The 26,326-nt window shown below is 41.1% G+C and overlaps 1 protein-coding gene across 1 annotated transcript in view; it reads right to left on the reverse strand.

The window, feature by feature from the left end:
* Positions 1 to 369: 369 nt before the first annotated feature.
* The window catches only part of mrc2 (mannose receptor, C-type 2), a 43,822-nt gene continuing 17,865 nt past the window's right edge, over positions 370 to 26,326 (reverse strand). Inside the window, exons 5-28 of the mRNA XM_088330964.1 lie at positions 25,733 to 25,846; positions 24,197 to 24,340; positions 23,940 to 24,131; positions 21,986 to 22,140; positions 21,755 to 21,859; positions 15,799 to 15,914; positions 15,582 to 15,730; positions 14,616 to 14,839; positions 13,699 to 13,841; positions 13,536 to 13,632; positions 13,330 to 13,459; positions 12,620 to 12,652; positions 12,376 to 12,542; positions 12,121 to 12,289; positions 11,850 to 11,992; positions 10,296 to 10,407; positions 10,066 to 10,232; positions 9,890 to 9,998; positions 8,813 to 9,051; positions 7,208 to 7,370; positions 5,268 to 5,417; positions 5,075 to 5,188; positions 1,244 to 1,423; positions 370 to 1,179 (exon numbers count right to left, since the gene is read on the reverse strand). Coding sequence (XP_088187090.1) covers positions 932 to 1,179; positions 1,244 to 1,423; positions 5,075 to 5,188; positions 5,268 to 5,417; positions 7,208 to 7,370; positions 8,813 to 9,051; positions 9,890 to 9,998; positions 10,066 to 10,232; positions 10,296 to 10,407; positions 11,850 to 11,992; positions 12,121 to 12,289; positions 12,376 to 12,542; positions 12,620 to 12,652; positions 13,330 to 13,459; positions 13,536 to 13,632; positions 13,699 to 13,841; positions 14,616 to 14,839; positions 15,582 to 15,730; positions 15,799 to 15,914; positions 21,755 to 21,859; positions 21,986 to 22,140; positions 23,940 to 24,131; positions 24,197 to 24,340; positions 25,733 to 25,846 — 3,563 coding nt within the window. The 3' untranslated portion in view covers positions 370 to 931. The remainder of the gene's footprint in view (positions 1,180 to 1,243; positions 1,424 to 5,074; positions 5,189 to 5,267; positions 5,418 to 7,207; positions 7,371 to 8,812; positions 9,052 to 9,889; positions 9,999 to 10,065; positions 10,233 to 10,295; positions 10,408 to 11,849; positions 11,993 to 12,120; positions 12,290 to 12,375; positions 12,543 to 12,619; positions 12,653 to 13,329; positions 13,460 to 13,535; positions 13,633 to 13,698; positions 13,842 to 14,615; positions 14,840 to 15,581; positions 15,731 to 15,798; positions 15,915 to 21,754; positions 21,860 to 21,985; positions 22,141 to 23,939; positions 24,132 to 24,196; positions 24,341 to 25,732; positions 25,847 to 26,326) is intronic.

Consider the following 26,326-nt stretch of genomic DNA (forward strand, 5'->3'; position numbering starts at 1 on the left):
TGCTGTTTGGCTAGCTAGCCTGGCGTTAGTACCGGTTTTTGTCCTGTTCTTTGGTTTGCTCATGACCGGCCGGCTTTGCATACATCGTCGTAGCCCTTGGTGCCTTTTGTTGATCAGTACCCGTGAGCCCCGTTGTTGGTGGCTCCCCGAGTGTATTTTTGGCCAGTTAGCTCCCTTTTGGCCGCTTTCCCTTTGTACCATTACAAACTTCACTTAAAACACTTATAACCTCTTCAACAACGTAAAACAATATGGCTTTCTGGGGTTCTGGGGTTCTTCCGACGATGTCACAGCTCAGGATGACTAAGACAAGATATGCTGTCTTCAAAATGCATTATCTCTGAAAATAATGTGAATGTAACAATGAAATACATATATATAAATTTTATGCAAAAAAAACTACTATTTCCTCACATTTTGCATGTTAAAGAATTTTGGAATACCTTTAACAGAGATCTAGCATTGGTGGCTGTTAGCAAGGTAATGATTAGCACGTAGCATTGATAAAGTGTTGCTTCCATGAAAGAAAATAAATCTGAATTACAATTTCGTCTTCAGTTTTCTGTTCCTTCTCGCTGCACACCTCATCGCAGTCCCCTAGTTTTGGCTTTGGCCCAAAAGTTGATGTCCAGAAAAGGGGTTGGGTTAGTAGTGGCTCATCTACATGACATGTTCCGTGAAAAGCGCGCTGTGATTGGTTATCCTTGATTTATTGCCAGGTAAGCATGTCACAGACACACTTGCAAACGGTTCAAAATTGTAGGGAGGAAAAAATGAAAAATCTGAAAATATTTCGCCTTCATATTGACATGCTGCTGCGCTCTGCACAGACTTTCACTTTTTAGGGGATTCTTATTTTTCCAGATGATTTTTGGCTTTTACAAAATTGTCAGTTCCGGTGCAGTCAGGCCCAGTAACAATTGTGGCCGGATTACTCGGGCTGCTCATTGAGCTCCATGTCCGACACCAGGATGTTTTTCTCCACCTGCTCGCCCTGGCCCGAGTGTGAGCGGCTGTAGCGGGCGCCGTCGTAAGACCCTCGGGCGCCTACCCCGCCTCGCCGCCGGTACAGGTAGATGACGCCCACGATCAGAACCACCAACACCCCGCCAGTCACTAGGACCACGATCAGTGTCGGCAGATGGTCACCGTTCAGCAACTCGTTGGAGGACTCCACGACTGCAAAAAAAGAGACTTTTTTTCCCCTGGAGACAACCCTTCTACCCAGCAAATAAGTACTTACTCCTTGGCCGCTTGCAGATGACGCCGTGCGTTCGGTTCCGGCATGATCCGGGCTTCCAAAGGCCACTGTTGCTCTGGATCCAAAAGCAGGAGTTGGGCGACAGCACAGAGAAGGCCACTTCATGAGACTCCCAGTTCGTGTACGACATCTCCGTTTCTCCGCCCCACACCAGACCTCGACCTAAGGGGCCGGTCACACAGACATTTACGGCTGAATCACGGCCAGAAATTTCTGCCTTTGAGGCGGACGCTTTTGGACGCATTGAGCTCGCCATTCAGACGAGATACAGCGGTGCTTAACACGAGGTCGGAAATTCGCGCGCGGGTGGCAGCGCGAAAAAGTTTAGCGCTGCCCAATTCCTCAGAGCGCGGGTACAAAGCCTTTCACGAGCGTATTGAGGCTGAACCACGGCCAGAAATTTCTGGCCATGAAGCAGATGCTGTTGGGCGCTGTTGGACGTTTTGAGACCGCCATATAGACGAGATAGAGCAGTGCTTTACTCGCGGTCGAAAATTTTCACGTGGTTGGCCGCGTTCAAAACTTTTGAGCTGCTCAAAAGTTTGAGCACGTGTTAAACCGCGTGCCGCACACTTGGTCAACACGAAGTAATGACGCGGAAATGACGCGGAACGACGTGCTCTGGCCGCGGCCAGGGCGTGGTTACACATGGGTAGGACGGGAAATTTCAGCGGGTAATCGTGGGTGGAGCATGGTAATAGCATGTTCTGCGCCTGTATCGCGGTGTTATTACGTGAAATTAGCGTGTTACGCGTGTGACAGTCAAACGCCTTTCTCCGCGTATATACAGCGCGATTTGCCGAGCACACGTCATTTGTGCTCGTGACGTCAAGGGGGTGAACATGGATCCCTGTCAGCGTAGTTTCTCTTCATTTCGAATAAATCTTTCGGTGCATTCGCAGCAAGGCTTTAATTCTGGGACCTTAGCTTGGCCTTAATAAGAGCTTGCTCTGTCCACTCCACGCATCGGCCCGGTATTGCAGTACCTCCGGGAACGGTGCATTCGCAATGATCGCAGCAAGGCTTTAGGGCTAGGACCTTAGCTTGGCCTTTTGGCTGAGAGTAAGTGTCCCGGCTCCTAGGCTTTGTAGCGTATTATGAACTGACCGATAACGGATAATGGATAATGAATAACGAAGATAGAATAATAACCCTTAAAAACCCCAAACCCCCGGCTCCTAGGCTTTGTAGCGTATTATGAACTGACCGATAACGGATAATGGATAATGAATAACGAAGATAGAACAATAACCCTTAAAAACCCCAAAACCCCTAAGAGTCCCGGCTCCTAAGCTTTGTAGCGTATTATGAACTGATCGATAATGGATAATGAATAAAGAAGATAGAACAATCACTCTTTAACCCCCCCCCCGTCAGCGTAGTGATCTCGTCTTAATCCATTTTTATTTCTAGGCATTTCTTTTCAAGATAATAAAATAAAAATGATGCCATATCTTGAAATCTTGATCTTCACGGGACTGTGTCTTGTGCGGTTATGATTTCTACAGCCCGGTGCCGAGATTTGCATCCCCTCGCTAATACAACCACCTTTACCTCGTTTTATCTCACTTTTAGGGAATGTAATGGGGAACATATAACTAAAACCACATCGTCTTGCATTTGTTGGAAATGTAATACAACTTAATCCACTCCGTCTTTGTTTTTGTTGTGAACGTAATCGAACAGTAATGCACACCGTATATAAAATCCTCCCCCCCTCGCGTGAACGCGCATTCTGCTGCGCTTCCAACGAAAGCGATCGTATTCTATATAAAACGCTTATTAAAACTATAAAGCGAGCTAATTATAACAATTGGGAGATCCTAGTCTATATAACGCGTTTATTTAAACAATAAAGTGCGATCGTATTCTACAAAATGCGTTTGTTAACGTGGATGAAAAAGTCACGCGATGGGGTGGGGCGGTGTGGGTGTTGAGGAAGCGGAACAGTCGCCGGCGTCTGTTTTGCGGGCATACCACCGATGAACAGGGGGTTAGCCAATTTTGCGCATTTTCCATCCCGGGCAACCACGGGCAAAAAAAACCCGCAAAATTTTAGCCGTGATTCAGCCGCAAACGGCTGTGTGACCGGCCCTTAAAGTGCATTTACATTCATTTTTACTTTTGCATTGCAAAAACTGACATTATAACTATAGTTTTCCTATTGCAGGGCAGAGATCTCCAACCTTTTTTTTAAGACGAGAGCTACTTTTTGTTACTATTTAGAGCAAAAGGCACCCAGTCTGATATGCTTTTCCAAAATAAAAGATGTAAATAAATACCAGAGGTGATTTGCTGCAAGGAGAGATTGCAGGAGCAACTACAAATGTGGATGTTAGGGTTCTAGCTGGTGAAATGTTGTAGTGTTCCTACGGACCCCTTCTGCATTTTCAGCAGGTATCTTCGCATCACAAGTGTTTCGCCCCTTAACCTGTACACTTCTCCTGAGTGGGGCAGCAAAGGCTGAGTTAGCCTTCACCTGCAGAAGGGGTCCAACTACGACCTCTTGACAGCCACAGCCAACTCGAAATGCTTTCGCCTATTCTAGCTGTTTCCCTTATAGCCTTCTGTACTTGTTTGTAATTCAGTCCAAGATTCTGCAGGAAACTGCGCATAGATGTGGCGGGAAAACCTTGATGGCAATTGGATGGAGGGTGGCGTGCCACCCAGGGCCTCATCCACAATGTCCTTGTACTAGGCCCTCTTTGCCCGATGAGATATGGCTAGCCTGTCTTTCCAGGGAACAAATAGTTTGGCTAAAATGATGGATTTTCAGCTCCTAGTAAGAAGGATCGTATTTGGTCGGAAGGTAGTTGCCACTACCACCTGAGGAAAGACCTTTATTTATACACAATAGTTTGTGTAGTTTTTCTTATTACTCTAATTAGTATTGTAATTTTTAAATGAATGAATGGTGCTTTTAACCAACTGAGTTTTTTTTAAATCACTAAGGGGCGCTAAATAATACGCAATGTCCCTTTAAAATATGTAAAACGATCTGCCAGCTCCAAGATTAGGAAATTGTACTTTTTAAACACACGTTTCTAGGTAGGACCTACTTGTGCTGTTCTAAAGTAACATTTTCTGTCAACATTATACATTATACTTTAAAAGAACAAAACAATCAACTATCTACCAACATGTTTGCTTTTTGCAGGTGAACATTTTTCTTGTTGAAAGAAAAAGATTTCAAATGAGCAAAATCTTTTGCCAATGTGGTGAAAATGCAGTCAATTACCAATAAAAGATCAATTGGTTATAAAAACAGTATTGATTTAAATAATACAAAAATATATAAATGAACTATCATATGAATGTGCATTTTCTTTAAATCGGTCGAGAAATTTGAATTTTTTTACTTAGTGGAAGCTGACAAGATTGTTGGACATCTTGTTGCCACGGGTACCCCAAACCAAAAGCTTTGAAAAAGGCTGCACAGAAAAATGAGAAGAAAATGGTGCTGTTTGGTCTCCTTGGCTGTCCATAGTTTGTATTCTTCCTTGTGCATTTCAGTACTTGTTTTCTGTTGCACTTCACAACACAGTAACTTCGAGAGGTCAAATAATACACAAATGATCTGCCATTTGCCAGAAAGGATAGTTTTCCTTATTTTAGGAATGACTTTTCTCATTATGCTGAAGAAACAATCTGGATTATATAGTCTATAATGCTTCAAATCTTATCCTCTGGTCCAAATTGATTTAGCTGCTAAAGTCTTATATGAACTCGGCAGATATGTAATGCATCGTCAAGTGAAGCTTCGTGAAATTGCTCCGCTGTGAGAAAAAAAAGAAGGGAAAAGTGATTTTGGACCTTTGACGCTGACACCAAGCCAAGCTCCGTGGGCCTGCTCAGTCGAGCTCTGGATGTGCTCCCAAACAAATGCATTCTCCGTCTCGTCCAAAATGGAGAGAAGCTCAGCTCCAACTAGGAAAACAGAAGACAACAATGCTTTACAGCGAAGAGACTTCGATGGCGTACGGTTCGAGAACGAAAGGAGCGAAACCTTTCTGGCAGGACAGACGAGCTTCTTGCTGCAGTCTGAGGCGTTGCAAGTTGAAAGCATAGCAGTGGTTCCTAAAGGAGACCCAGGCCCAGTCGCCCACGGAGCGAGGGCAACTTCCTGGGTACAGCCACTGGTGAGTCTCCGGAGATTCTGTTTCAAATAAACCAGAATTTCAGGGAATTACTAGTACTGTTTTTGAAAAAGGAGGTGTCCCTAGAGAACAGGATCATTTTCAAATATATGGTCCTTGGCCAGATGATTTAATCAAGCTCGCCATAAATTATGTCAAAAAGGGAAGCAAGTCTGTAGGTCATTTCTATCAAAAGTGCTGATTTTACAAATAAATGCAAACATAAATACTCTCTCTGGCAGCTAAATGGAAGTGTTAAGTTTGTATAGTGTGGTTCAGGTGTAAAATTGCATTCACTCATCTGTTAAAATAAACCAGAAAACAAATTCTACAGCAAACATGAAAATCTTTTTTTCTCCATTGTTTGTGAATAAATGTGTTACGTTTAGAAAACATCCCTCATAGGCTGTGACTATAATATGTAGAGTAGGTTACTAATGGAGGCTAAATGATAGCATAAGACATAAGCATAATACTAAAAAGCAAAGCTAAAAAATAGAAGTTGACATTTCTTAACTGATCGCCAGCCTTAGAACAGAAATCTTAGATCCAGCCCCAAAGCCAAACTTGAGTTTGACATCCCTGATTTACATCATTATTTAATATCATGATATCAAGATTCTTGATATCATATTGAGGGGTCAGCAAAGTACAGCCATGGGCCTGATATAGCCCCTCAACAGATTTAATCCGGCCCACGGATCTAATCGGGCCTGCGAGTAAAGCTAAAAGACACAAAAAAGAAAAATAGGCCCCTATCACGTCAATTACCTGCAGTTTTAGAATATGTCCATTGGATGTCGTCAAAGCTAAGTGCCACTCTCAAAGCTGAATTTGCTGACAACTACTAATCAACCAGAGAACAATGATGGAACCAATTCTTGTGTTGTTTAACTTAAAAGTCATGGATGCGCTTTTTAAGGCAAATGACGGCACTCACCTGGTTTTAAAACATAGAAATTAAAAATCAGGACCTGGGAGTCTTTGCAGAAGTTTAAAGAAGCTTTAGCTCCTTTCAATAATAGGTATGAAATCTATGAGAAAAAGTTCCCAGATTCAGGTATACATTTTAATTTAAGAATATATATATATATATATATATATATATATTAGACCAGGAAAGAATTAAATCAGATGTTATAAACTGACATGCTAAATGAAAAATGGTAAAGCTATAATGCTCGCATGTAACTGTAAAAGTATTGTTAATGAAAATGTGTTGTTGTTTTGGTGTCTCTCTTATCCTTAGTCCCTTTGTGCGCCCCAATAAAACCTATATTTTCTATTCCTCTCATGGCCAATATTCAAATAGCTGGTTAATATTTTCTGTACTTGTTTTTGAAGCAATTACTGTATATTTATCAATACATTAAATTTCAAGCTATAAAACACTCCTGAAGTAGCCCTAGTTTCAATGCAAAATGATCAAATTTAGAGCTTAAAAAATGTAGATAATCATTTGCTATTAATTTTAATTAAAGTTTTTATATAAAAATAAATAAATGCATTTGAATATTTTGAGTGTTTCAAAACCAATTGGATGAAACTGTCCCTTTATAAACAAATATACAAAGAAACCTGACTTGAACTTGAAAAAATTGGATTGGCTTATGTTATCCTTTTCTTCTCTAAAGGTAAGCTGGTTGGTTGGTTGAATCATTTAACCACTAGGGTCTTAGGGGCAACATTTCCTGTGGTGTGTCTTGGGTAAGTTACAGCCTAGTGGCGCCCATCATCAATCAGCAATTTTTTCCCCAAATGCGGCCCACGAGTCAAAAAGTTTGCCCACACTGATCAAGAATTTACTTACCATTGATTTGACAGATGGCAGCATCTAGCTTGGAGTCGCAAGCATTCATGGTCCACAGACCGCTAGTGGTCATGTGACCACAACCTGACAGCTGATTGGGCTGACCGTCGACCCAATTTGAGTATGGCAAGTCTTCTTCACCCAGCCAGGTGAAACTCCGGCCCTGGAAAGCAACAGAGAACACTCTCCTCTCACTGAAAATGTTTGAATGCGTATGTTTTTTCCTCCGCAAAGAACTCACAAATATCCAAAGACACTGCAACTATTTCATTATTTTCTTTGTTTTAATAACTTCTGAAGTAACTTCTTACCTCTTTGGCTAAGTTTTAAATAAATCTTGATTAAAAAAAACAACTTTAATAAGAATTATTTTTTTTTTAAAGACGTAAATATACTGTATTTTCCACACTGTAAGGCGCACCAGATACCCCCACATAGCTTTCAGATTTTCCCCTTTGTTCCTGCTCAGAGCCATCCATCCATCCATTATCTGCACCACTTATCCTCATTAGGGTCGCAGGGTGCTGGAGCCCATCCCAGCTATCTTCAGGCAGTGGGCAGGGGACATCCTGAATTGGTTGCCGGACAGTCTTAGAGCACACAGAGACGGACGACTCACTCGCTCAGTCGCATCTATGGACAACTTGGACAGGCCAATTAACGTGACATGCATGTCTTTAGAATATGGGAGGAAATCGGAGTGCCCAGTTTAAACCCACGCAAGCACGGGGAGAACATGCAAACTCCGCACAGGAAGGCTGGTAGCTGGATTTAATCCCATGACCTCAGAACTGTGCCGGGGACACGCTAACAATTCAGCCGCAGTGCCGTCCTGCTCAGAGCCAACACTCAGAAAATGCTGGTCTGCTAGTGAAGAGCCAAGAACAAATCCGCAGGTTCAAAAGCATTCTCCATTTGGGCCATTTGCCTGGAAGGGGGATTATCTCATGTGAGGTCCCATCTAAAGGTTTATTTATTTTCCTCAAATTGAGGTTTTTGAGTTTTTCCTTGCCCACATGTAGGTTTTAGATCAGGGGATGGTGTAGTTTGCAATAGTCTGTTGTCTGCGCATCCATTTAAGACTCCTTAAGGGGCTATACAAATAAACATGGCTTGGCTTGACTTGATTGAATACCTTAACCACCAGGGTCTTAGGGGCACCATTTCCAATGGTGTTTCTTGGGCAAGTACAGCCCGGTGGCACGCATCTCGAGACCAACTACATGAGTACTACTACTCAAATACAGCAGAAATATTAAAAAAAATATATTAGAGACATACTACAAAGATCTATGTTAATACAGCACAAATACAACAGAAATACTACAAAAATCCTACAAAGGAAATATTACAGTAAAATTAAAAAACTGAATATCAGTGCTTAAAACAGGGACTTAATACTGTGTATTATTTTGCTTTTGTTCTGAGGGTTCAATAAAACTAATCTATTTAAAATAAAATACAAACACATATGACATCTAGATGTCTGCATGTATATTTGTTCATAAACAAGAACAATTGAATAGGTCTCCAGGACCGGCCTGTTGGCCAAAAATTGTGGCCTGCGACTGCAAAAATGTTCCCACCCCTGATAAACGAACTCACCCCGTAATTGTAGAGCGCGATCCAGGCCGGCTGTCGTAAACTGTTCATGAGCAAGGTAAGGTACGCCTGCTGGACGGCACCTTTGGGTGCCGCCAGGGTTCCGTTTAAGGAGTTGCAGAGGTGCAAGGCGCCGGTCCAGTCCAGACGTTTCTGTACCACCTGGTACGTGATGCCACCCAGCTCCAAGCGCTTGGACAGCGAGGCAGGAATTAAATCGGGTGCCGTGGAGATGCTTGGATCTACACAGAAAGCAGTGCCACAAACATTGTTACATGGTAATTGTGCCCGGTTTGCAATTACTTTTCTCGGTAGCAAGTACTGTGACGCTTTATTAATAATAATTTGTACCATGAATTTTTTTACCCCCCATTGTTTGTGAATAAGATCCCTAATATTTTGTGATTAGAATGTGTAGCGTATGTTACTAAACCAGCTCGGTGGCCCTGGGGGTAGGGCGCCCGCCCCGAGACTGGGAGGTTGCTGGTTCAGGCCTCGACCGAGTCATACCTAAGACTTACAACATTGGTACTCGTTGCCTCCCTGCTTGGGACTCGGCATTAGGGGTTGGAATTGGGGGGTATGGTCACTTAATGACTCCCAACACATCTGTTGGGTTGAGCGAGGGGGCTGGGAATCCCCTCCTCTGAATCAACCTCCCAGAAAGAGTCAGAAATATGAATGTGCTCTTGACTCTAGCCACCTCCGGTATATATATATATATATATATGTTACTAATGTGGGCTAAATGATACAAACATAATACTCTAAAAATTGGGAGTTTACATTTTTTTACTGAGCTGGCATCAGAACAGAAAGTCTGAATCCCGCCCCAGACCCAAAATGAGTTTGACATCCCTCGATAAATGGATTTTCCAATTTGTTGATTATAATGTCAGTGTCTCTCTGACTGCTATGCTGACCGTATGGACCTCAACGTTTGCAAGAATTTGTTTGAAGTTAGCAAAAAATGAAACATGCTGCTGAATTAAATTCAAAGTTTACGCCACCGGGCAACGAAAAATAATCTAATATTTTAAAATCTTAAATATTTGTAAGTGGGGGCTTTTAATTGAGCACCTTGTTGCCTTTGACAGAGGTAGCCGATGCTCTCCGTCTCGCAAGCCCGTGAGGCCCACATGCCCTTGTTCTTCTGCGGGTTGCCGTGAATGATAGCCACGCAGTTACCCTTGTAAAACACAGCCAATCAATCAAAACAGTGGTGATTAATTAAATGTGCCCAGTGTGGCAAGTACCGGGTTCTTATCATGATGTGGCCCGTTGTTATCCACTGGCTGTCCTGGTGCCCAGTTTGTGTAGCCGAGCAGGCCCGGGTGGACCCATTGGAAGTGACCTTTGGCGTCGGAGCTCAGGCCCAGCCAGAGATCGACGGTGGTGTTAGACAGGAGGGTGGTGATGAAGGCTGCAAGGAGCGAGTCACGAAATATTGACCAATCATAGTCAAAACACAGTAAAACTGCTTTACCTTGCTCCAAATAGTTGGACACAACAGCCAGGATGCCTCCCTGCAGCTCACATTTGATTTTGGCCGCAGACCACGTGGCCCTCTGGGTCGGCAGCTCAAACAATCGCAAACACTTGTGAAGACAGGAAAGAAATATGTAAATCAGGGATGTCAAACTCAAATTGGCTCTGGGCCCAGATCCAGACCTTTTGTTCTAAGGTGGGCCAGAACTGTAAAACAATGTCAACTTAAAATTGTTAGCTTTCCGAAGTATTTCAGTATTATGCTCTATCATTCAGCCTACTTTAGTAGCGTATTCTAAATTTTTAAGCATGGATAACAAGGGATCTTTTTAAGCATAATATATTTAGTCAAAACAATGAATTAAAATGATTTTCACGTTTAGCATTGCAGTGTTAACTGGTTTATCTTAACAGTTGAGTAAATTCAGTTTTACTCCTGAACAAACTCACCATGCTGTACAAACTCAAGTAGGAGCTAGAGCTAATATCTTAAACCTGAGCCTAAGATGTCAATCAATACGATCCGGTCTGGCCGTGATTTTATCCCACTGACTTTTCATTTTAATTATCCACACGCCACTGTTCTTCTTTGTCTCTCTGCCTCTCTCTAAGTCCCACACGTCCTAAGATCATACTACTGTTGTCGTTAATGGTTCAATTTTTTTATCCGTTATAATGACGGATGACGTTAGAATTTTCCCGTCTAATCCGTCAATAATGGAAAATTGTCAGTTAATGTAACCTTTGTAGACACAGAAATATAAAATATATAGATGTTTATGCGGTCTTGTTTTAGATTTCATTACAAAAGACAGGCACCCACGCAGCGTGGGGTCTTCTGCTCGCACCATGTTTTAAAACCATTATTTGGGACAAAAATGACCAAATGAGCCTGAACACTTTTACGTAACTACTGGAGGGAGACAAGTTTGAAGTTGTATATTTACGTTGGTATGTGACACAGGCTATAGCATTATTATTTCATAAATCTTATCAAATCCTCAAACGTCACATGGTGAAAAAAAAATGCGCCGGAAAATCTTTTTTTCTGGAGAGGGGGTCAGGTGGTTTTGTTGAATTTTGTATTGAAATACATCGCGTGGCTCTCGCTCCTTGGGTCAAAAAGGTTCCCGGCTCCTTCTCTAGTGCAAGCAATGTAAAGAATGTAAGTTTTGTTTTAATTGTTGTACTAGTTTGAATTGATTAAAAAAGAAATCCAAAGTAAGAGTTTCAACATTACAAGGGTAGAAAGATTAGACTAGATCAGATTGAAGATTGAACTACTAGGTTGGGCCTACTAAAGCTGAGTGTATTTTTACTTCGCTGTAGCGGCCAAAGGGAGCATTTAGTTTGGATTATTTAAAAAAACATGACTTTTGATAAAAATAACCTTGGGACTCGCTTCTTTTTTGACATACTCATAAATGAATGACGAGCTGGATTAAATCATCCAACGTCCCCGGTTTGTATGTTTGACATGCTTGATATAAATGATATATTAGTTAAACCCTGCAGTTACATCCATCCATCCATTGTTAGTTCAATGAGGTACCTTGCGCTGATACGAGGCCCAACCTTCGTGGCAGCCTGATGGCTGGTGTGGGGACGACGGCGTCGGAGGGGCAGTGCCGGTGACGTTTATTCTCTTGCAGATGTACGGGAGGTCAGAGTGGCACTTTTGCTCGGCCCACTCCACTTTTCAAAAGCAGCGAGATAAAGCTTTCAGTGTATTCAAGTCATGTTATTCGAACCCCCCACCCCACTCCACCTACCTCTGAGCTGTCAAAAATATCACAAAACCTCAACAGTGAAATTCATCTTACCTTTGCTAGCAGTCAAATGCACACATCTTCGGTCACGACTGAGGGGGCGAGGCCTGCCGGTAGCCCAGGACACATAGTTAAGCACGGAGTGGTCGGACCAGCGGAATCGTCCATCGTTGTCAAAAGTGTGAAGGCCCATCCACCAATTATCGCCCTCTGCTTTTACCATCTACGACAGATGAAGAGAAAATGGAAATCTTAATTTTTGTGTTGTTAATAACTCTTTCTTTAAACTTTTGGGTTTTGATTTCTTGCCTGGTTGAGTGTTCCAGCCAGGAATTTCTCCTCCTGCGCAGAGTGAACAGAGGCCAGAGAAGAATCGAACCATGAGCATATTCTCTGGGCCTGGTCCCACGTGGTGCGATGGTCAAAGAACTTGTACTCGGCCTCCTGGAAGCCGATCCATTCCGGTGAAGCGGTACCTAACAAGCCAAACGCCATCGCCTCACATTAGCAGAATGAAGACTTTCACATGCTGAGAGGTCGCAATGACACCAACCTTCAGCTGCTTCTGGTTCCTTCTCAACAAGACCTAAAACGTGGAAAACACAAAAAGAGGGAATTTGCTTTTCCACCAAACAATGTCACAATTTTGGATTGCCTTAATCATTTTGCATATTCAGGAGTAGGGCTAACCAGCTCTAAAAGTATGCAAAATAATCATGTAATGCCATATTCTTACATCTAGGTGGCATTGAATGGTTTGAAAAAGGAAGCAACTTGTCCGACTTGGCCCTAATAATGAATGAGAAATAAATATGCACCAAAATATTTTAAAATGCACTAAAAATAATGATGTTGTGTAAACCTGCCATTCCCACTGAGTCCTGCAGGTGACAGCCTTGCATGTTAAGAAAGTAAATGCTTTTGGCAAGAGTATCCAGCGGGCTGCCAGCACTAAAAAAAAATGCATTTAGACTTTTTCGATGCATATTATCAAAATTGTGCTTAAAAACAATTTTGTTGAAAAGGTCTATCAATAAAGAAGCAGGTTTGTTTTTCTCTCTCTCCCTCTCTCCTACCAAATAAAATATAACATTTTTGTGAAGATCTGGATGAATATTTATTCATTAATGCATGTGATATATATCTCATATTGCAACTGTACCTGATTGTTTTCCCAACGTGGCCTTCCACTCAAAATGTTTGCCCACCCCAATAATTCAGTAATTCAACTTGTCAAGCTACCAATTTATAAAGATATGCAACCTCGAGGAATTTTGCAGATCCAGTCCAGCTGAGAGTCACAGTGCATAGCCAGCCACGTCATGGAGCCCAAATCTGCCGCAGCACACTGACGGACGTTGTAATGGTAGCGGCCAAAGTTCTGGTACGTGACCTAGTGAGCAAATTTGCATACGATTAAGAAAGGCTTTTTAGAGAATAAAAAAGGTTTTATAAAGGCCAAAACTCACTGGCAGACCATCACTCCACTTCCAGCTGCCATTGTCCATCGGGTTCCTGCGATTTAGACCGATCCAAAACCAGTGCTGCTCGTGGTCCTCCGACTCTCTGTGAGCCACATCGTCATTTTTACTTGAGTCAATTTTGTCATTGTCGAGATTACGGTTCACCAACCCGAATGCCTCATGCAGGACTTGGAGAACAAAGTGCTCCTCATCAGGGTTTCCGATGCTCAGCAGGTCGGCGCCGTGTTTACGGCAGAACAAGTGAGCTTGGAGCCAGCTCAGCTTCTGATCCAGTTGCGGCCAATGAAACACCTGCGCAGACGATGGCATCACTTAGGAAAGTGGGGGAGGACGACGGATGTATAGAGGTAGAGTATTTCATCCTATGCGGTCGTCTCAAAGACTGTCTCAGAAAATTGGAATTTTGCTATATCTATTAATATTGTGTAATACGATAAAATTAAAAAAATACCATACATTGTGGGTTCACTACAAATAGACTTAAATATTGCAAGCCTTTTAATATTGCTGATCATTGCTTGCAGCCTACTAAAATACTTTTTCACAAAATTGTAATATTTTGAGATAAGATATTTGAATTTTCGCCATAATCAGCAATATTAAAAGGATAATAGGCTTGCGATATTTTAATTGACTTGTAAATTATTCAGAATGTATGTTTTTTAATTGCAAGTCACAAAGTGAAGAACTTTATCACCATATTATAATTTCTAGGACAGGCCTGTATATTGTAGGTGAAATGCAAAGCTTGTGAGTGGTATCCATATCTATTACAATTAGTGCATTAAATCCCATACCCCAAAATGACAAAAGTACTATAAATCAGAGAATATTAGTTACCGTTCGTTTTAATCGAATTATTTGACACTTTCTATTCCTATACTTTTGAATTCTTAGTTTCCGAATATAAATTGGAGCAAGAGGGTGGTAACTGCTGTAAGGATAAAAATCGTCAAAATACCTAGTATAAATATCAACTCATTCATTATATGAATGGTACCACTTCTCCCTTGATTTGAGCTATGAGAAAACCTGAAATCAACGATGTAGTCAGGGGGTTAGCACCTTGTAACAATAGCGTAGGTTGCTGTTGCTCTTCCAGCCATTTGGGCAGGAACCGCTGAGGCTTGGCGTGGGCGGCACAGCAGGAAGAGCTGGCTCTGGGCTCAAGGCGGCATCCTGCTTCTGGCGGCAGATGTATTTGGCCTTCGTAGACGCGCACTCTCTCACCTCCCACAAGCCGGTTGCCGAACCGGTTGCCATGGAGACGCAGCCTCCTCGGACGCTGACTGCAATGGAGTAGGTTTAATGTGAGAGCAGAATCCTTGAAAAACAATACACCAAGGGTTGGGAACCATTTTGAATTTTTTTTGAGAGCTACGCCATATATCTTAAATTCGACAAATGCGCCAAACCCACTATATAGACAAAAGCTAATTTCATTTCACTGTGTGCCGTTTGATGATTTGATAAATCAATTAATTTTTGTAGCAAATAATGCCTCAAAACAAGATGCAAGCATAGTTAGTTTGTGAATATGTCATAAAATATTGCAAAGGAGCAGGATATGGATGCATTCATTCACCTTGGGTGCAGAGCGTGCTGGGCTGAAGAGAGATGAATAAAGAGAGAGAAAGCTGCGCTATGTGTGCAGAGCTCACCCAAACAAATTGCTTTGGTGCGCTGCCATTATTTTGGGGGAGATGTTTACTGTTTGTTCTGTGGGTTTTTATCATAAAGCGTCTCAACAGTGAACGTACATTGTTTAATGAGCTTCCTTACAGGATTCCAAAATGGGGTCTGATGGTGTGCACCGTAACATTAAACTGTAGGTAGGAATTGAATCCCATATATTCTGGACCGAACCAGACACCAAATGCAGCGCTTCTGTTTTGCATTTGATGTAACTAGAACGACACAGAAAATATTGCCAAGGCCCTTATATTATCTCAAAGCCAGATGTGATCATAAAATATATGTGGCTCACGAGGAACATGTTCCCGAACCCTTGCGCTGACAACATTGACCCACCTGGCTGGTCTCGGTTCCAGTTGGTATAGGACACTTGGTCGCCGCTCTGCCAGTTGAAGGAGCCGGAGGTTCCTTGGTCACTCAACCCGATCCAGAAAGAATCGTCGGAACGGCCGAACACCAGACTGTTGGCGAAGGCCTGCTCGAACCTTGGGGGGGTGCGGTCAATGCGTGTCAGACTAGCAGGGATGTGCCCTAATGATTCAGTCTCTTCTACCTGTTGGTGATGGTGAGGAGCGACGCCTTGTTTTCCTCACAAGACTTCCTTGCTTCGTCAAATGTCAACAAATTCTCTGACACCCAATAGCAGGACGGACTGTGCCACTTCCAGCCCTATGGGGAGAAAAGACAAACAGGTATACAGGAATGAAAATGGGTCAGGCTTAAAAAGCTACTTGCCACTCGAGCTGTGATGTGTCCAGTGAAAAACCTTCTTTTACCGCAAACTAATGCTCTATTGTTTGATAAAAAACAAAATACTCACCAAAATAATTCTTTGTATTTCCTTAGTTTATGTTGTTTGCTGCAAGTGTCCCTTCAAATAAAATGTTTATCAGCTAATATCATAAGAAGAATTGTCTGGATTTTGCGATGTATTTAAAAAAAACAGCTGTTGCACAATTTAGTTGGCTGTGAATTAAAAGAAAAATCACAATTTCTTGTTTCAATTTCTTGGATATTGGGCTGTTTTGCACACCTTAGCCCAGGTGTTTCAAACATAATTTACTGAGGGGCCGCCAGAGTTACGGTTCAGTTAAAGTGAGGCCGCATCAGGTTTTCCACAAGATAAAACACATCTAATATTCTCCCAAATCTTTTGTGCTCGACACAAAATTAACAAGAAAGTAAAAAAACAGTTTGATAATGAGATCAAATCAAATGCCTGGTGGTGTCCTAGGATGTCAGCAACCTGCGTTCGATTCCCATTGCATTCAGTGATTTGCAATTCCGGCTATGTTTTTCGATTGATTAATGATTGTCACAGGTGCACAATTTCTGGCCAATTTGGGTGTGCCTTATAGTCCCTAAAAAACGGTAATTTAAAGTAGACACATTCGCAACAATAAAAAATGGGCGATAAAATCCATGGAGGATGAAAACAAGCCTGAAACCTGATAGTGTCGTAAAATAAAAACATATTTGTATTAGGTCATGTATAGAATCCAACAGGACGACTATAAACTTGTTTTAAGTTACAAATGATTCTTCCAGACAACATAGATCAAGTTCACTCGGCCTGAGGTATGCATCTTAAAAAATAATCAGCCCTTTTACGTCTCTTTAGATGCCTCAAGGCCTTCCATGTCACACTTTTTCATCCTTATTTACAACAGGAATTCTGTAAAGAAAATACTTCTACTCTATACTGAAAGCACCCTCTGCCCTTCTCTAAGTTTATGCCTCTTTGTGTGACTTACAGGCACACTTATAGCAATTCTCCCTACCTGGCTGCATCTTGCCTGCCAGGCAGAAGAGAGGGATAGAAATATGTGGTAACCTCTTATTGGAAACCAAATATGACAGAGGCAAACGGGAAGCGCAGCGGCGTGTGGACATTTTTTTCAACAAAAGAAAAAGACAATGAAAGGTGTCATTCGTATGGTAAAGTGGTCCTCTACTGTAGCATCTTTCATAAACACATGCAAAAAGTTCACCCTACAGAGAGCAATGAGCTGCAACCAAAAATGTAAACGTGTTACTGTTCCTGAACAAAAACCTGTAAATCTGCTGTCACTATGGCATCAGGGCCAAAAGGGTTTTTCCATTGCATCGCTGATTTTTTGTTGTCTGACTCTCTTGACTTTTGCTCTGTAACGGTTGTTGTAGTAGAAGTGTTTTATTTTTTATACTGTTTAATGTTTTTATATTGGATCGTTTACAAATGTAGCACTTTCTGGCTTTAATGTCAAAATATTGTGCAATGGAAGGTATAGTTGACTTGTTGACTAGTTATATTTGCATTTTCGTTACTGCTGCTTTTTTATTTGACTCTCTTGGCTTTTGTTGTGAAACAATTGTAACTGTATTTGCTTTTATTTTCCATAAAGTTTGAATTGTAGCTACCGTATTGAATAAAATGATTCGAAGATCATTATGTTTCCAGGCAAAAAGTATGGGTATCGCATCAGTATCGAACAGTTGAAGCGAACATGTGACGTTAACATTGATGCTAACATCGATACTAAAGTATCGTCCACCCCTACCGTTCACTTAACACCAACAAACAGAGAAAACAACTGTTCGCTTAAGCAACACGTGGCACTTTTACTTGTTGTTTCACATGTCGAGCTCAGTTGAAAATAAACTAGGCCGTGGGTTGAACCTCTGTCACATGACCACCCAGGACTCGCACCCTTTCAAAACAAACGCTCCTCATCCTTTGAACCTATGAGAAACCTCAAACTAAGATAAATATTTTGAATCTCTGTAATTTGAGAATTTGAGGGGGAAAACGTTGGGAAACTCATTGAAGATTGCACCATACCTATGAATGGATTTTCCGAGGAAAACGTTAACACTGGATGAAAACGTATATTATTTTGTATAAAAAATACATAACATTTTGTTTACAACACCGCGGATCCATTAACCGCATGGGTCAACGGGGCACCAACGAGGTCGCAACATCATTTGACCTTAGTGGTGGGGAGCGTCGTTTGAGGTGTCCTTAAAAAGTTGAAAGTAGAATGTTTTCTCAATAAAGTACAACGTCCACCTGAGTTTAAAGAGCCATTGTCATTCATTTGTCAATTTTTTTAATTTAAATTTCAGGGGAAAAAACTCAGTTTTTCAATGAAGATTTTACTGATTTTTGCTGAAATTTAGAGCTTAAAAACAGGGATTTAAGAAATGATTTTGCTCTCATTCTGTGTGTTTCAAAACCAATTTTCTTACATTAAAGGAACTGTAAGGAGTTTGGAACTTTTTTACCCGTGGGCGCCATCACCTAGCTTGTGTCATCGTTGCAATTTGTAAGGAAATAACTGATTCTGTACTCATATAAAATAGTAAGTTAAGAATAAGCTCTTCATTAAATGTTTCAAAATGATATAAAGTTTGTCCATTCTTTTTTTCTTTACCTTGAATCTAACAACTAAACTTTAAATGAAATAGCCCAATGAATAATAGAACATTTGTGAATACACAAACTCAACCCCAAAAATCTGCAAAAATCACTGTAAATCTGAACATACTTTGGTCGTTTATTTTAAAGGGACATTGCGTATTATTTAAAAAACCCTGAATTAAAAACTATTTTTGAACAATAAGAAAATACATCAGTCATTGTGTTTTTTTTGTTTGTTTTTTACATGAGGCTCACCTCAAGGGAGCTGATATGATTTTACGCCATCTTGCTGTTTAAGACAACCTCCCCCCCAAAAAACCCGTGAATGGCTAGACAAAAAATAAAAATGGTGCAGTTTGGTCACTTTGAGTTGCTGTAGTTATTGTGTATACTTCTTTGTGTCAAGTCAAGTCAAGTTACATTTATTTGTGTAGTTTTCTCAAAGGACTGCACAGGTTACAAATACACCATGCCCTGATTTAAAACCAACAACTAGCTTTTAAGCACTCATTTTGGGTTGCATTACACAATACAGTGACACCAACGGTCAAATACTACACAATGTCCCTTTAAATGTGGACTGTCTACACTTAGCATATCACATTCTAAGGAATGTGCCCAAGTAGGACTATTTCAGGCCCGTCAAGTCAACTAAGTTTCGCCTGGGTCGCACATGTGGACGTGATTTCAGGGATGCTCAATCAAAGACAGATGTCGGAGCGAATTACGCCTACGTGCGACGTGATTCATGCGCGGCGCTTGCCTCATCTTCACTCGTGTAAAAGGCTCACTTTCAGAAAATATACTGTAAATATTGGATGAGACTGGTGGGGCGGAGGAGGGGTTTGCAGGGAAAAGGAGGTTGAAGGTGAATGAACAGCTAGAATACGTAAAACAATAATCGTGCTCCCGATGGGCTTGCAGTCGGTCAGTAGCTGCGGGCCCCAGTAAAAGGTTTAATTCAGACATTAGAGACGTGGACGCAGGTTTGGTGTGTACGGTATATAGACTCAACCTACAGTTTGAGGTGGCTTAAGAGGGATTCTTTTTTAAAGTGTCCACAACTAATTCAATTTGATCAACACAACTTTGCCTTCAGTTAAATTAAAAGAATCACACAAGACAAAACACTGTTAGCAAAGAACGAGTAGCAACGATAGTCATAGTGTTTCTAACATAGGCTTTGCAAATGTGGTCCTCAGGGGCCTGTATTTTTATATATTGTAAGCCACTGTTTCTCAACCGGTGAGTCTGGACCCAAAAAGTGGGTTACAGACCCATTTTCAGCGGGTTGCAAGCCTTTGCCCTGGTAAAATAATGCTTAGATTCAATGACATTCCTTATCGGTAGATGGCGATAATGCCCTGCTCGATTTCTTTTTCCTGTTCAGCTGATCAGCGCTGCCCCAAAAGTGTTTGAGGGACTACGTCTCATTGTATTGGGACTTTGTTGGTTTTATTTCCTTTTCTGCTGATTAATAACGGGTCCCAAGGAAGTTAGTGATAAGGGGAAGGGAAATAAAGTTTTTCTCTTGCTCCTTGTAGCGGTTCGACACCCAGCAAGAGTAAAATTTTTTGTCTTTAGTAATATTTTGATCATATTCATTATCTGGATACTGTATGTATTACTTGTATCCCTCAGATTTCGCTCAATTCCCAATATAGGTGCAGATATTACAAATACTTCTCTCGATCAGTGTTTCTCAACCTTTTTTGAGCCAGGGCACGGTTTTTACATTGGAACAATTTTGCGGCACACCAATAACCAAAAGTGTTATAAAGTGAGACTTAACAGTATGTTTAATTACAATATAATTTATAATACCCCCAGTTTTTACAGCACAGACACTTGACAATGACATAATATTTGCAGAAAATGATTCATAAATGTATTGTAAAATTTTAAATTTTAAAAAGTGACATTGGATAATTTCTCCTGACAATCTCTCACGGCACGCTAGTGTGCCGCGGCACAGTGGTTGAAAATCACTTGCTCTAGAATAACAAAAAATGGTAAATGATAATGCTTTTAACACAAAGAAATGCCAAATATACTTATATCACTTTCAATGTAATCCTGCAAGATACTTCAGGTGCTGAACATTGTTTGTTCCTTTGTTGTAAGTTTATAAAACGTATTCCGCCAGCGCAGTAGATAGCAAACAGCGAGTTGTTGTAAGGTTGAGGTGTCAAACTTCTTATAGCTCAGGGGTCCACGTGGTAGAAAAAAAAACTTTAATTTTATACATTAATGTCATAAAATGTGCCTTAGCTGTAGGGCTGAGGATCTTTTGGCGTCTCATGATTAAATTAAAAAGAAGATTCAGGGCTGTAAAATTTGATTATAAACTATTTTTTTCTCTCTCGTTATATATTCTGTTGTAGCTTTTATCAACTGTGCATTTGTAAAAAAAATAATAACACTAATTGATTTAATTTCCAGTACAGTTTATTTGACTCAGGGAAACTCACGTACACTAGAGAGGAACAATGCCCTGATCTTTCGTCCCGGCCATCGACCTGTTTTGCCCTGTTTCCTGCCTGGTACTTGTTGCCGACCTTTTTTCTGGACTCGATTATCATCCTTGCTCCCCTGTCCGGCTATTGACCAGCTTTCCTGCCACCCGTGACTATCCCCCCTCGACACGGAAGTGCCATTTCTGCGTTCCTGCCATCCGCTACCCGTGTCTGACGATCATCGGATCGTGGAAGCAAGCACTGCTCTCTTTTTCAATAAAACTGAGTTGAACGAACGCTATTGGGTCCTGTCTCCGTCTCTGGCTTGTTACAAACTTGAGTTTTGCCTTGTCTGGGAATTCTATTTTAAGTAAATAACATTGGGATGGTTTGTTTCCTCAAATATTCTCTGGTTGATAAATAGTATTCAGCGCACACGGCTACAGTGGGTGGTTTAGCCTGGGAATGATGTATAACTTTGGCGACACCCAGTGGACACATATGAAACTGCAGATTATTGTTTGATATGACGTGGCTCCTTTTTTTTGTGCTTCTCACAGCATTGTCTCAAGGGCTAAACTAAATCCATTGGTAGACCCGATCTAGCCTGCGGGCTGTATGTTTGATGCAGTAACGTTTTTCTCACTTACTTGTTTGCAGTTTTTATGCTGAGGTTTGCCTCCACTCTTGGTGCCGGCCTTTTTGCAGATGGCGGGCAGCGATATATTACACGGGCTGTCGTCCCAGCCTCCATTCTGCGTTTGGAAGCGACACAAACACAATTACTACTGAGTGTATACAAATTGACAAAAACACAATGTATCACAGCTACAAAGAGAGGACTAAAATAGACTGGGGATGGAGGGGAAGGTGGCACTCACTGAGCCCCAAATGGACACGCAATCTTCCTGAGTGTTGCGGAAGTTGTTGGGCTCAAACGGGTGCCAGTACGTGAAGATGACCGGCGTGTGGTCGCTCCAGTGGAAGTCCATCTGCATGGCGATGTCGTGGAGTCCGATCCACAGCTGGTCCGTGTCTAAAAACGCACACCCACACACACACACAACATCGATGGGAATGTTAATAAAACACAGAAAGTTTGGAGGGGGGACTTCGTTCTGAGTTCAAGAGAAATTAAACAGGATTAGAGTGAAATGAATATCGTGTGTTTACTGTGGCAACCAAAACAGAATGAGCAACATTTCTCATTTTTAAATTTCTCCAGTATCGATGAGAGAAGAAATCTGGTGCGAATCATGTATTTTGCAAATCCACAAATATATCTGTGAATTACATAGGTGATATTATTTTTCTAATGCACGGGCATTTATAAAAAATATGCTTTTTAGACCTTGAATAAATCGCAAACACATAAGTGGATCTGAACAAGATATGTGTGACAAAATCCCTCCCCATATAGGTGTTTGGTAACATAATGGTAATATGTAACTTACATTTTCAGTTGCAGGAAGTTTTTCCATTTGCAATTTAGCATTCTTTTGCATGGCCCATAATTAATGTACATAATTGATACATAATCCTTGCACTAATACACATTTTATTGTGCCCTGTTTAGGTGTAGCGTGCATGGCACTTAATATGAAAATGCTATACAAATGAATGCCAGCTGCTGTTAATCACAAAGGATGAAAATTGCAATGCCAAATTGAAGCCATCAGAGAACAGTGTCAGCATCATTTTTAAGCTGACTTGTTGTGAAACATGGCAATAATTTCAAGTAATTACAAGTACTTTACCCAAAATTCAACCACCCTCCAATCCTTGAAAACACAATACTAAAATTCAAACATTTTCAAGCAACTGTACAAACCTTGTATATATGCATGGACCATGAACCCTGATAAAATACAGCAGGAGCGGAACACAAATTATGGAATCTTCTTTATTATGTTTGCTATTTGGTGTTGAACAAAACATAAGCTCGCCGTCCTGCTGGATCTCAGCAGTTACCTTTCAGGAAATAGATTGAGAGAACAGCTTCCTATTGAGGGAATTTACTGTATAATCCAGTCAGATTTGTATGGAACAATCAATAATCAGAAAGCCAAATAAATATGGCATTAAAAATGAATTGTCTTAACTTGTTTTTGCTACATAACTCTTATTAGAGGTAAGATCTTAGGCCAGAGCCGGCAGGAAATTCGGTTCAGTCCAAATCACTGTACCTTCGCTCTCCCGAGTCCCCACATATAAAATATGAAAATTTAGGTTTTGTATTGGACTCGGCCCCTCATGTCCAGTTAAGTTACCTCTAGCTCTTATCCACAGGTGATTAGAAATTTCAACTGTCGAATGTTATTAATAAATATGTAAATAAGAACATTTGGTTGACTTGTAACCTTTTACTGTAACGTCCTTTTTTATTCTACATTTTTGTATTTTTGTTGTGTAGTTTTTGTTGTTGTTTTAGTTTCAATTATCAGTGAGGATAGGCCTTTCCCAGGTCCCTTTCCTCACATGGTTAGTCTTTGCCTTGACACAATTATATTTTAGGTCTATTTCTATTATTAATTAGATTTTTTTAATCCTAATTGTACAATCGTGTGTGTCTGTGTATAAGGTGTTTAGGGTTGTTGGGTGGGGATAAAGGAGGGGCTTTTATTGTATATATTGTCTTATTGTACACCGAATGTTTAATTGTAATTTATTGCCAAAAAATTGCTTAACAAATCGAATTGATTTGATTACAAACAAAGCATTTGTACTAGCATAAATATTTGTATCATATAATTGTGTGTGTATAACAGAAATAAACTGAGTAGCTGCATGCCCCCCTATAAAAAGAAGATGAAAGGATTCTGGAGTGCAGCTGACCTTTCTTGATGTTGCGCAGTATGAACTCCATTTCGGGCAGCGTGTGAATGCTGGCCAGGTTGGCCCCCATCTTCTGGCAAGCCCTCAGCCCTGCATCCCAGTCCCCTTTTTCTGGCACCATCTTGTAGCAGCCCGCCTGGAAGGCCTGCCAGCCCACTTCACACTCGTACTTCTCGTCATCCGCCCACGAGTCTGCCGGGACAGGGGACGTGATTTCGTTTGGGTTCCGCTGCTAGTTAGAGACAAATTAGTCCGACCGGTAGTAAAAGGATCCAAGGTGGCGTTGGGCCTCTTCTTGCAGACGTAGGGAAGAGCGTTGGAACAATCGCGATTTTGCCAACGGCCCGATGACTCGGTTCTGATCACAGCGCAGTTGTCCTCATCTTCGTGGTTCGGTTGGTCTGCAGAAAGAAAAGATAATTCGAATACATATTGGACCACTGTCAGACTGTAAGAATGATAATTCAGATTCAGATTCAGATTCAGATCTACTTTATTGTCATTCTAGTACACGTGTATACAGAACGAAATGTCGATAATTGAAAGACTGCCTAAATCAAAATATTTCCCAGACTATACGGCGCATCTAAAAACCCAAATTTGGCAAAACATGCTGAAAGTGAGCCTTATACATGCCGGATATGATTGGAAATGTATACAGTAATTATAGGTATACATTACCATACAAAGCAATGATTGTGCAATGATTGATCAAATCGATAAACATTGCTGAGCTAAATTGCAAAACATTGTATGTAACGGGAATTGACCCAAGTAACTGCGGTAAGGGTACTGACACTTTACCACTAGACCACCAGTGATACAAAAAATAACATATTTAACATATTTTTAACAACTATTTTAATGGTGCCAGGAACACTGATTTGCATAGGTTAAACAGTCTCTCCACTTCTTAACCAGCAAATTCTAGAGAGTGGAGAAAATAAAAAGTCTTTCAGCAAAATACTATACAAGCTCTTATACGTATGCATACATGTGTGTCAATAATGATCCATCCATCCATTATCTGCACCGCTTATCCTCAGTAGGGTCGCTGAGGCGATGGCACCCATCCCAGCTATCTTCGGTCAGTGGGCAGGGGACACCCTGAACTGGTTGTCAGCCAGTCGCAGGGCACACAGAGACAGACTCGCTCATTCATACCAAGGGACAATTTGTACCGGCCAATAAACCTGAAATGCATGTTTTTAGAATGTGGGAGGAAACGGGAGTGCCCGGAGGAAACCCACGCAAGCATGGGGAGAACATACAAACTCCGCACCGGAAGGTTCAATCTCATGACCTCAGAACTGTGCCGCACACACGCTTAACACTGCTCCACCGTGCTGCTCCGTGTCAATAACCACTCGCTTCAATATTTATTCATAGGTATAAGCGTTTGTATAATATTTTGTCGAAACATTGTCTGTTTCTTGTTTGTGAAGAAGTAGAGAGAATATACAATGCAAATCAGTGTTGTACCACAGAAGAAATCACATAGGATGAGGTCTAATGCCTTTTAATATGTCATCCATCTAGTGGAAATATGTCGGCGCTCTCACCCACTCGGGTTCTATTCCCAATGCATACAGTGTTTTGGGTTTTTGGTCAGCAGCACATATTAATGCTTTGCATTTATGTGTACCCGAACACACGGAAGCTCTTACGGTAGTCTTAAGTTCACGTGCTTTCTGTATGAAAAGTATCTTACAAAAGACTATTTTGGGGGGATGCGCTTTACAATCTGGTGCGCCTTATAGAGCATGAAATACGGTAATCAGCAGTCATGAAACCTTGCTCCCAGTTGAGATACTTCAGAGGGGACAAGTCAGTCCACTGCCAGCCTCCGTTGATGTCCAGATCATTGAGGCCGATCCACAAGGCGGCGCTGTAGCCGGTCAACAGGCCTTCCAAAACAATTATAAGAACATCATTGCTCAACAGCTATAAGGATATTGTGTGTTCTAAATAGAATAAATGAAGCTCAATTTAATATTTGATCTTGTGATAAGTCTATTCTGTTTGTAAAAATAAACACGTGCAAAGGCGATAGCAAAGGATGTCTGTTCATTATTTTGAGTATAAAGTGCGCTCTGTTGTTAAATGTTTTGACAATTTGAATTGTTAACATAATTGTCCCTTTCGGCAAAATCAAGTTGCTGTTCTTCGAAATTCCACACCCTTTCGGGCGGATCTGCTTCTGTAACCAAAAAGATTTAATCAAAAAAAAGGGCTCGGAGTGTGGGGGGTTAGAACAGGTTGGAATCTCATATCTGAGGTTTGGCTTTTCTCGGTTTTCATCACTAGTTCAAAAACCATTGACGTCTTCTCTCCTTATTTTAAGTGTCTACTAAAAATCAAACTTATCATCTTGAAATCAGCCAAAT

Source organism: Urocampus carinirostris, chromosome 1 (assembly GCF_059441175.1).
Source record: "Urocampus carinirostris isolate Australia breed hairy pipefish chromosome 1, RoL_Ucar_1.0, whole genome shotgun sequence".
In the NCBI taxonomy this organism is placed as follows: domain Eukaryota; kingdom Metazoa; phylum Chordata; class Actinopteri; order Syngnathiformes; family Syngnathidae; genus Urocampus; species Urocampus carinirostris.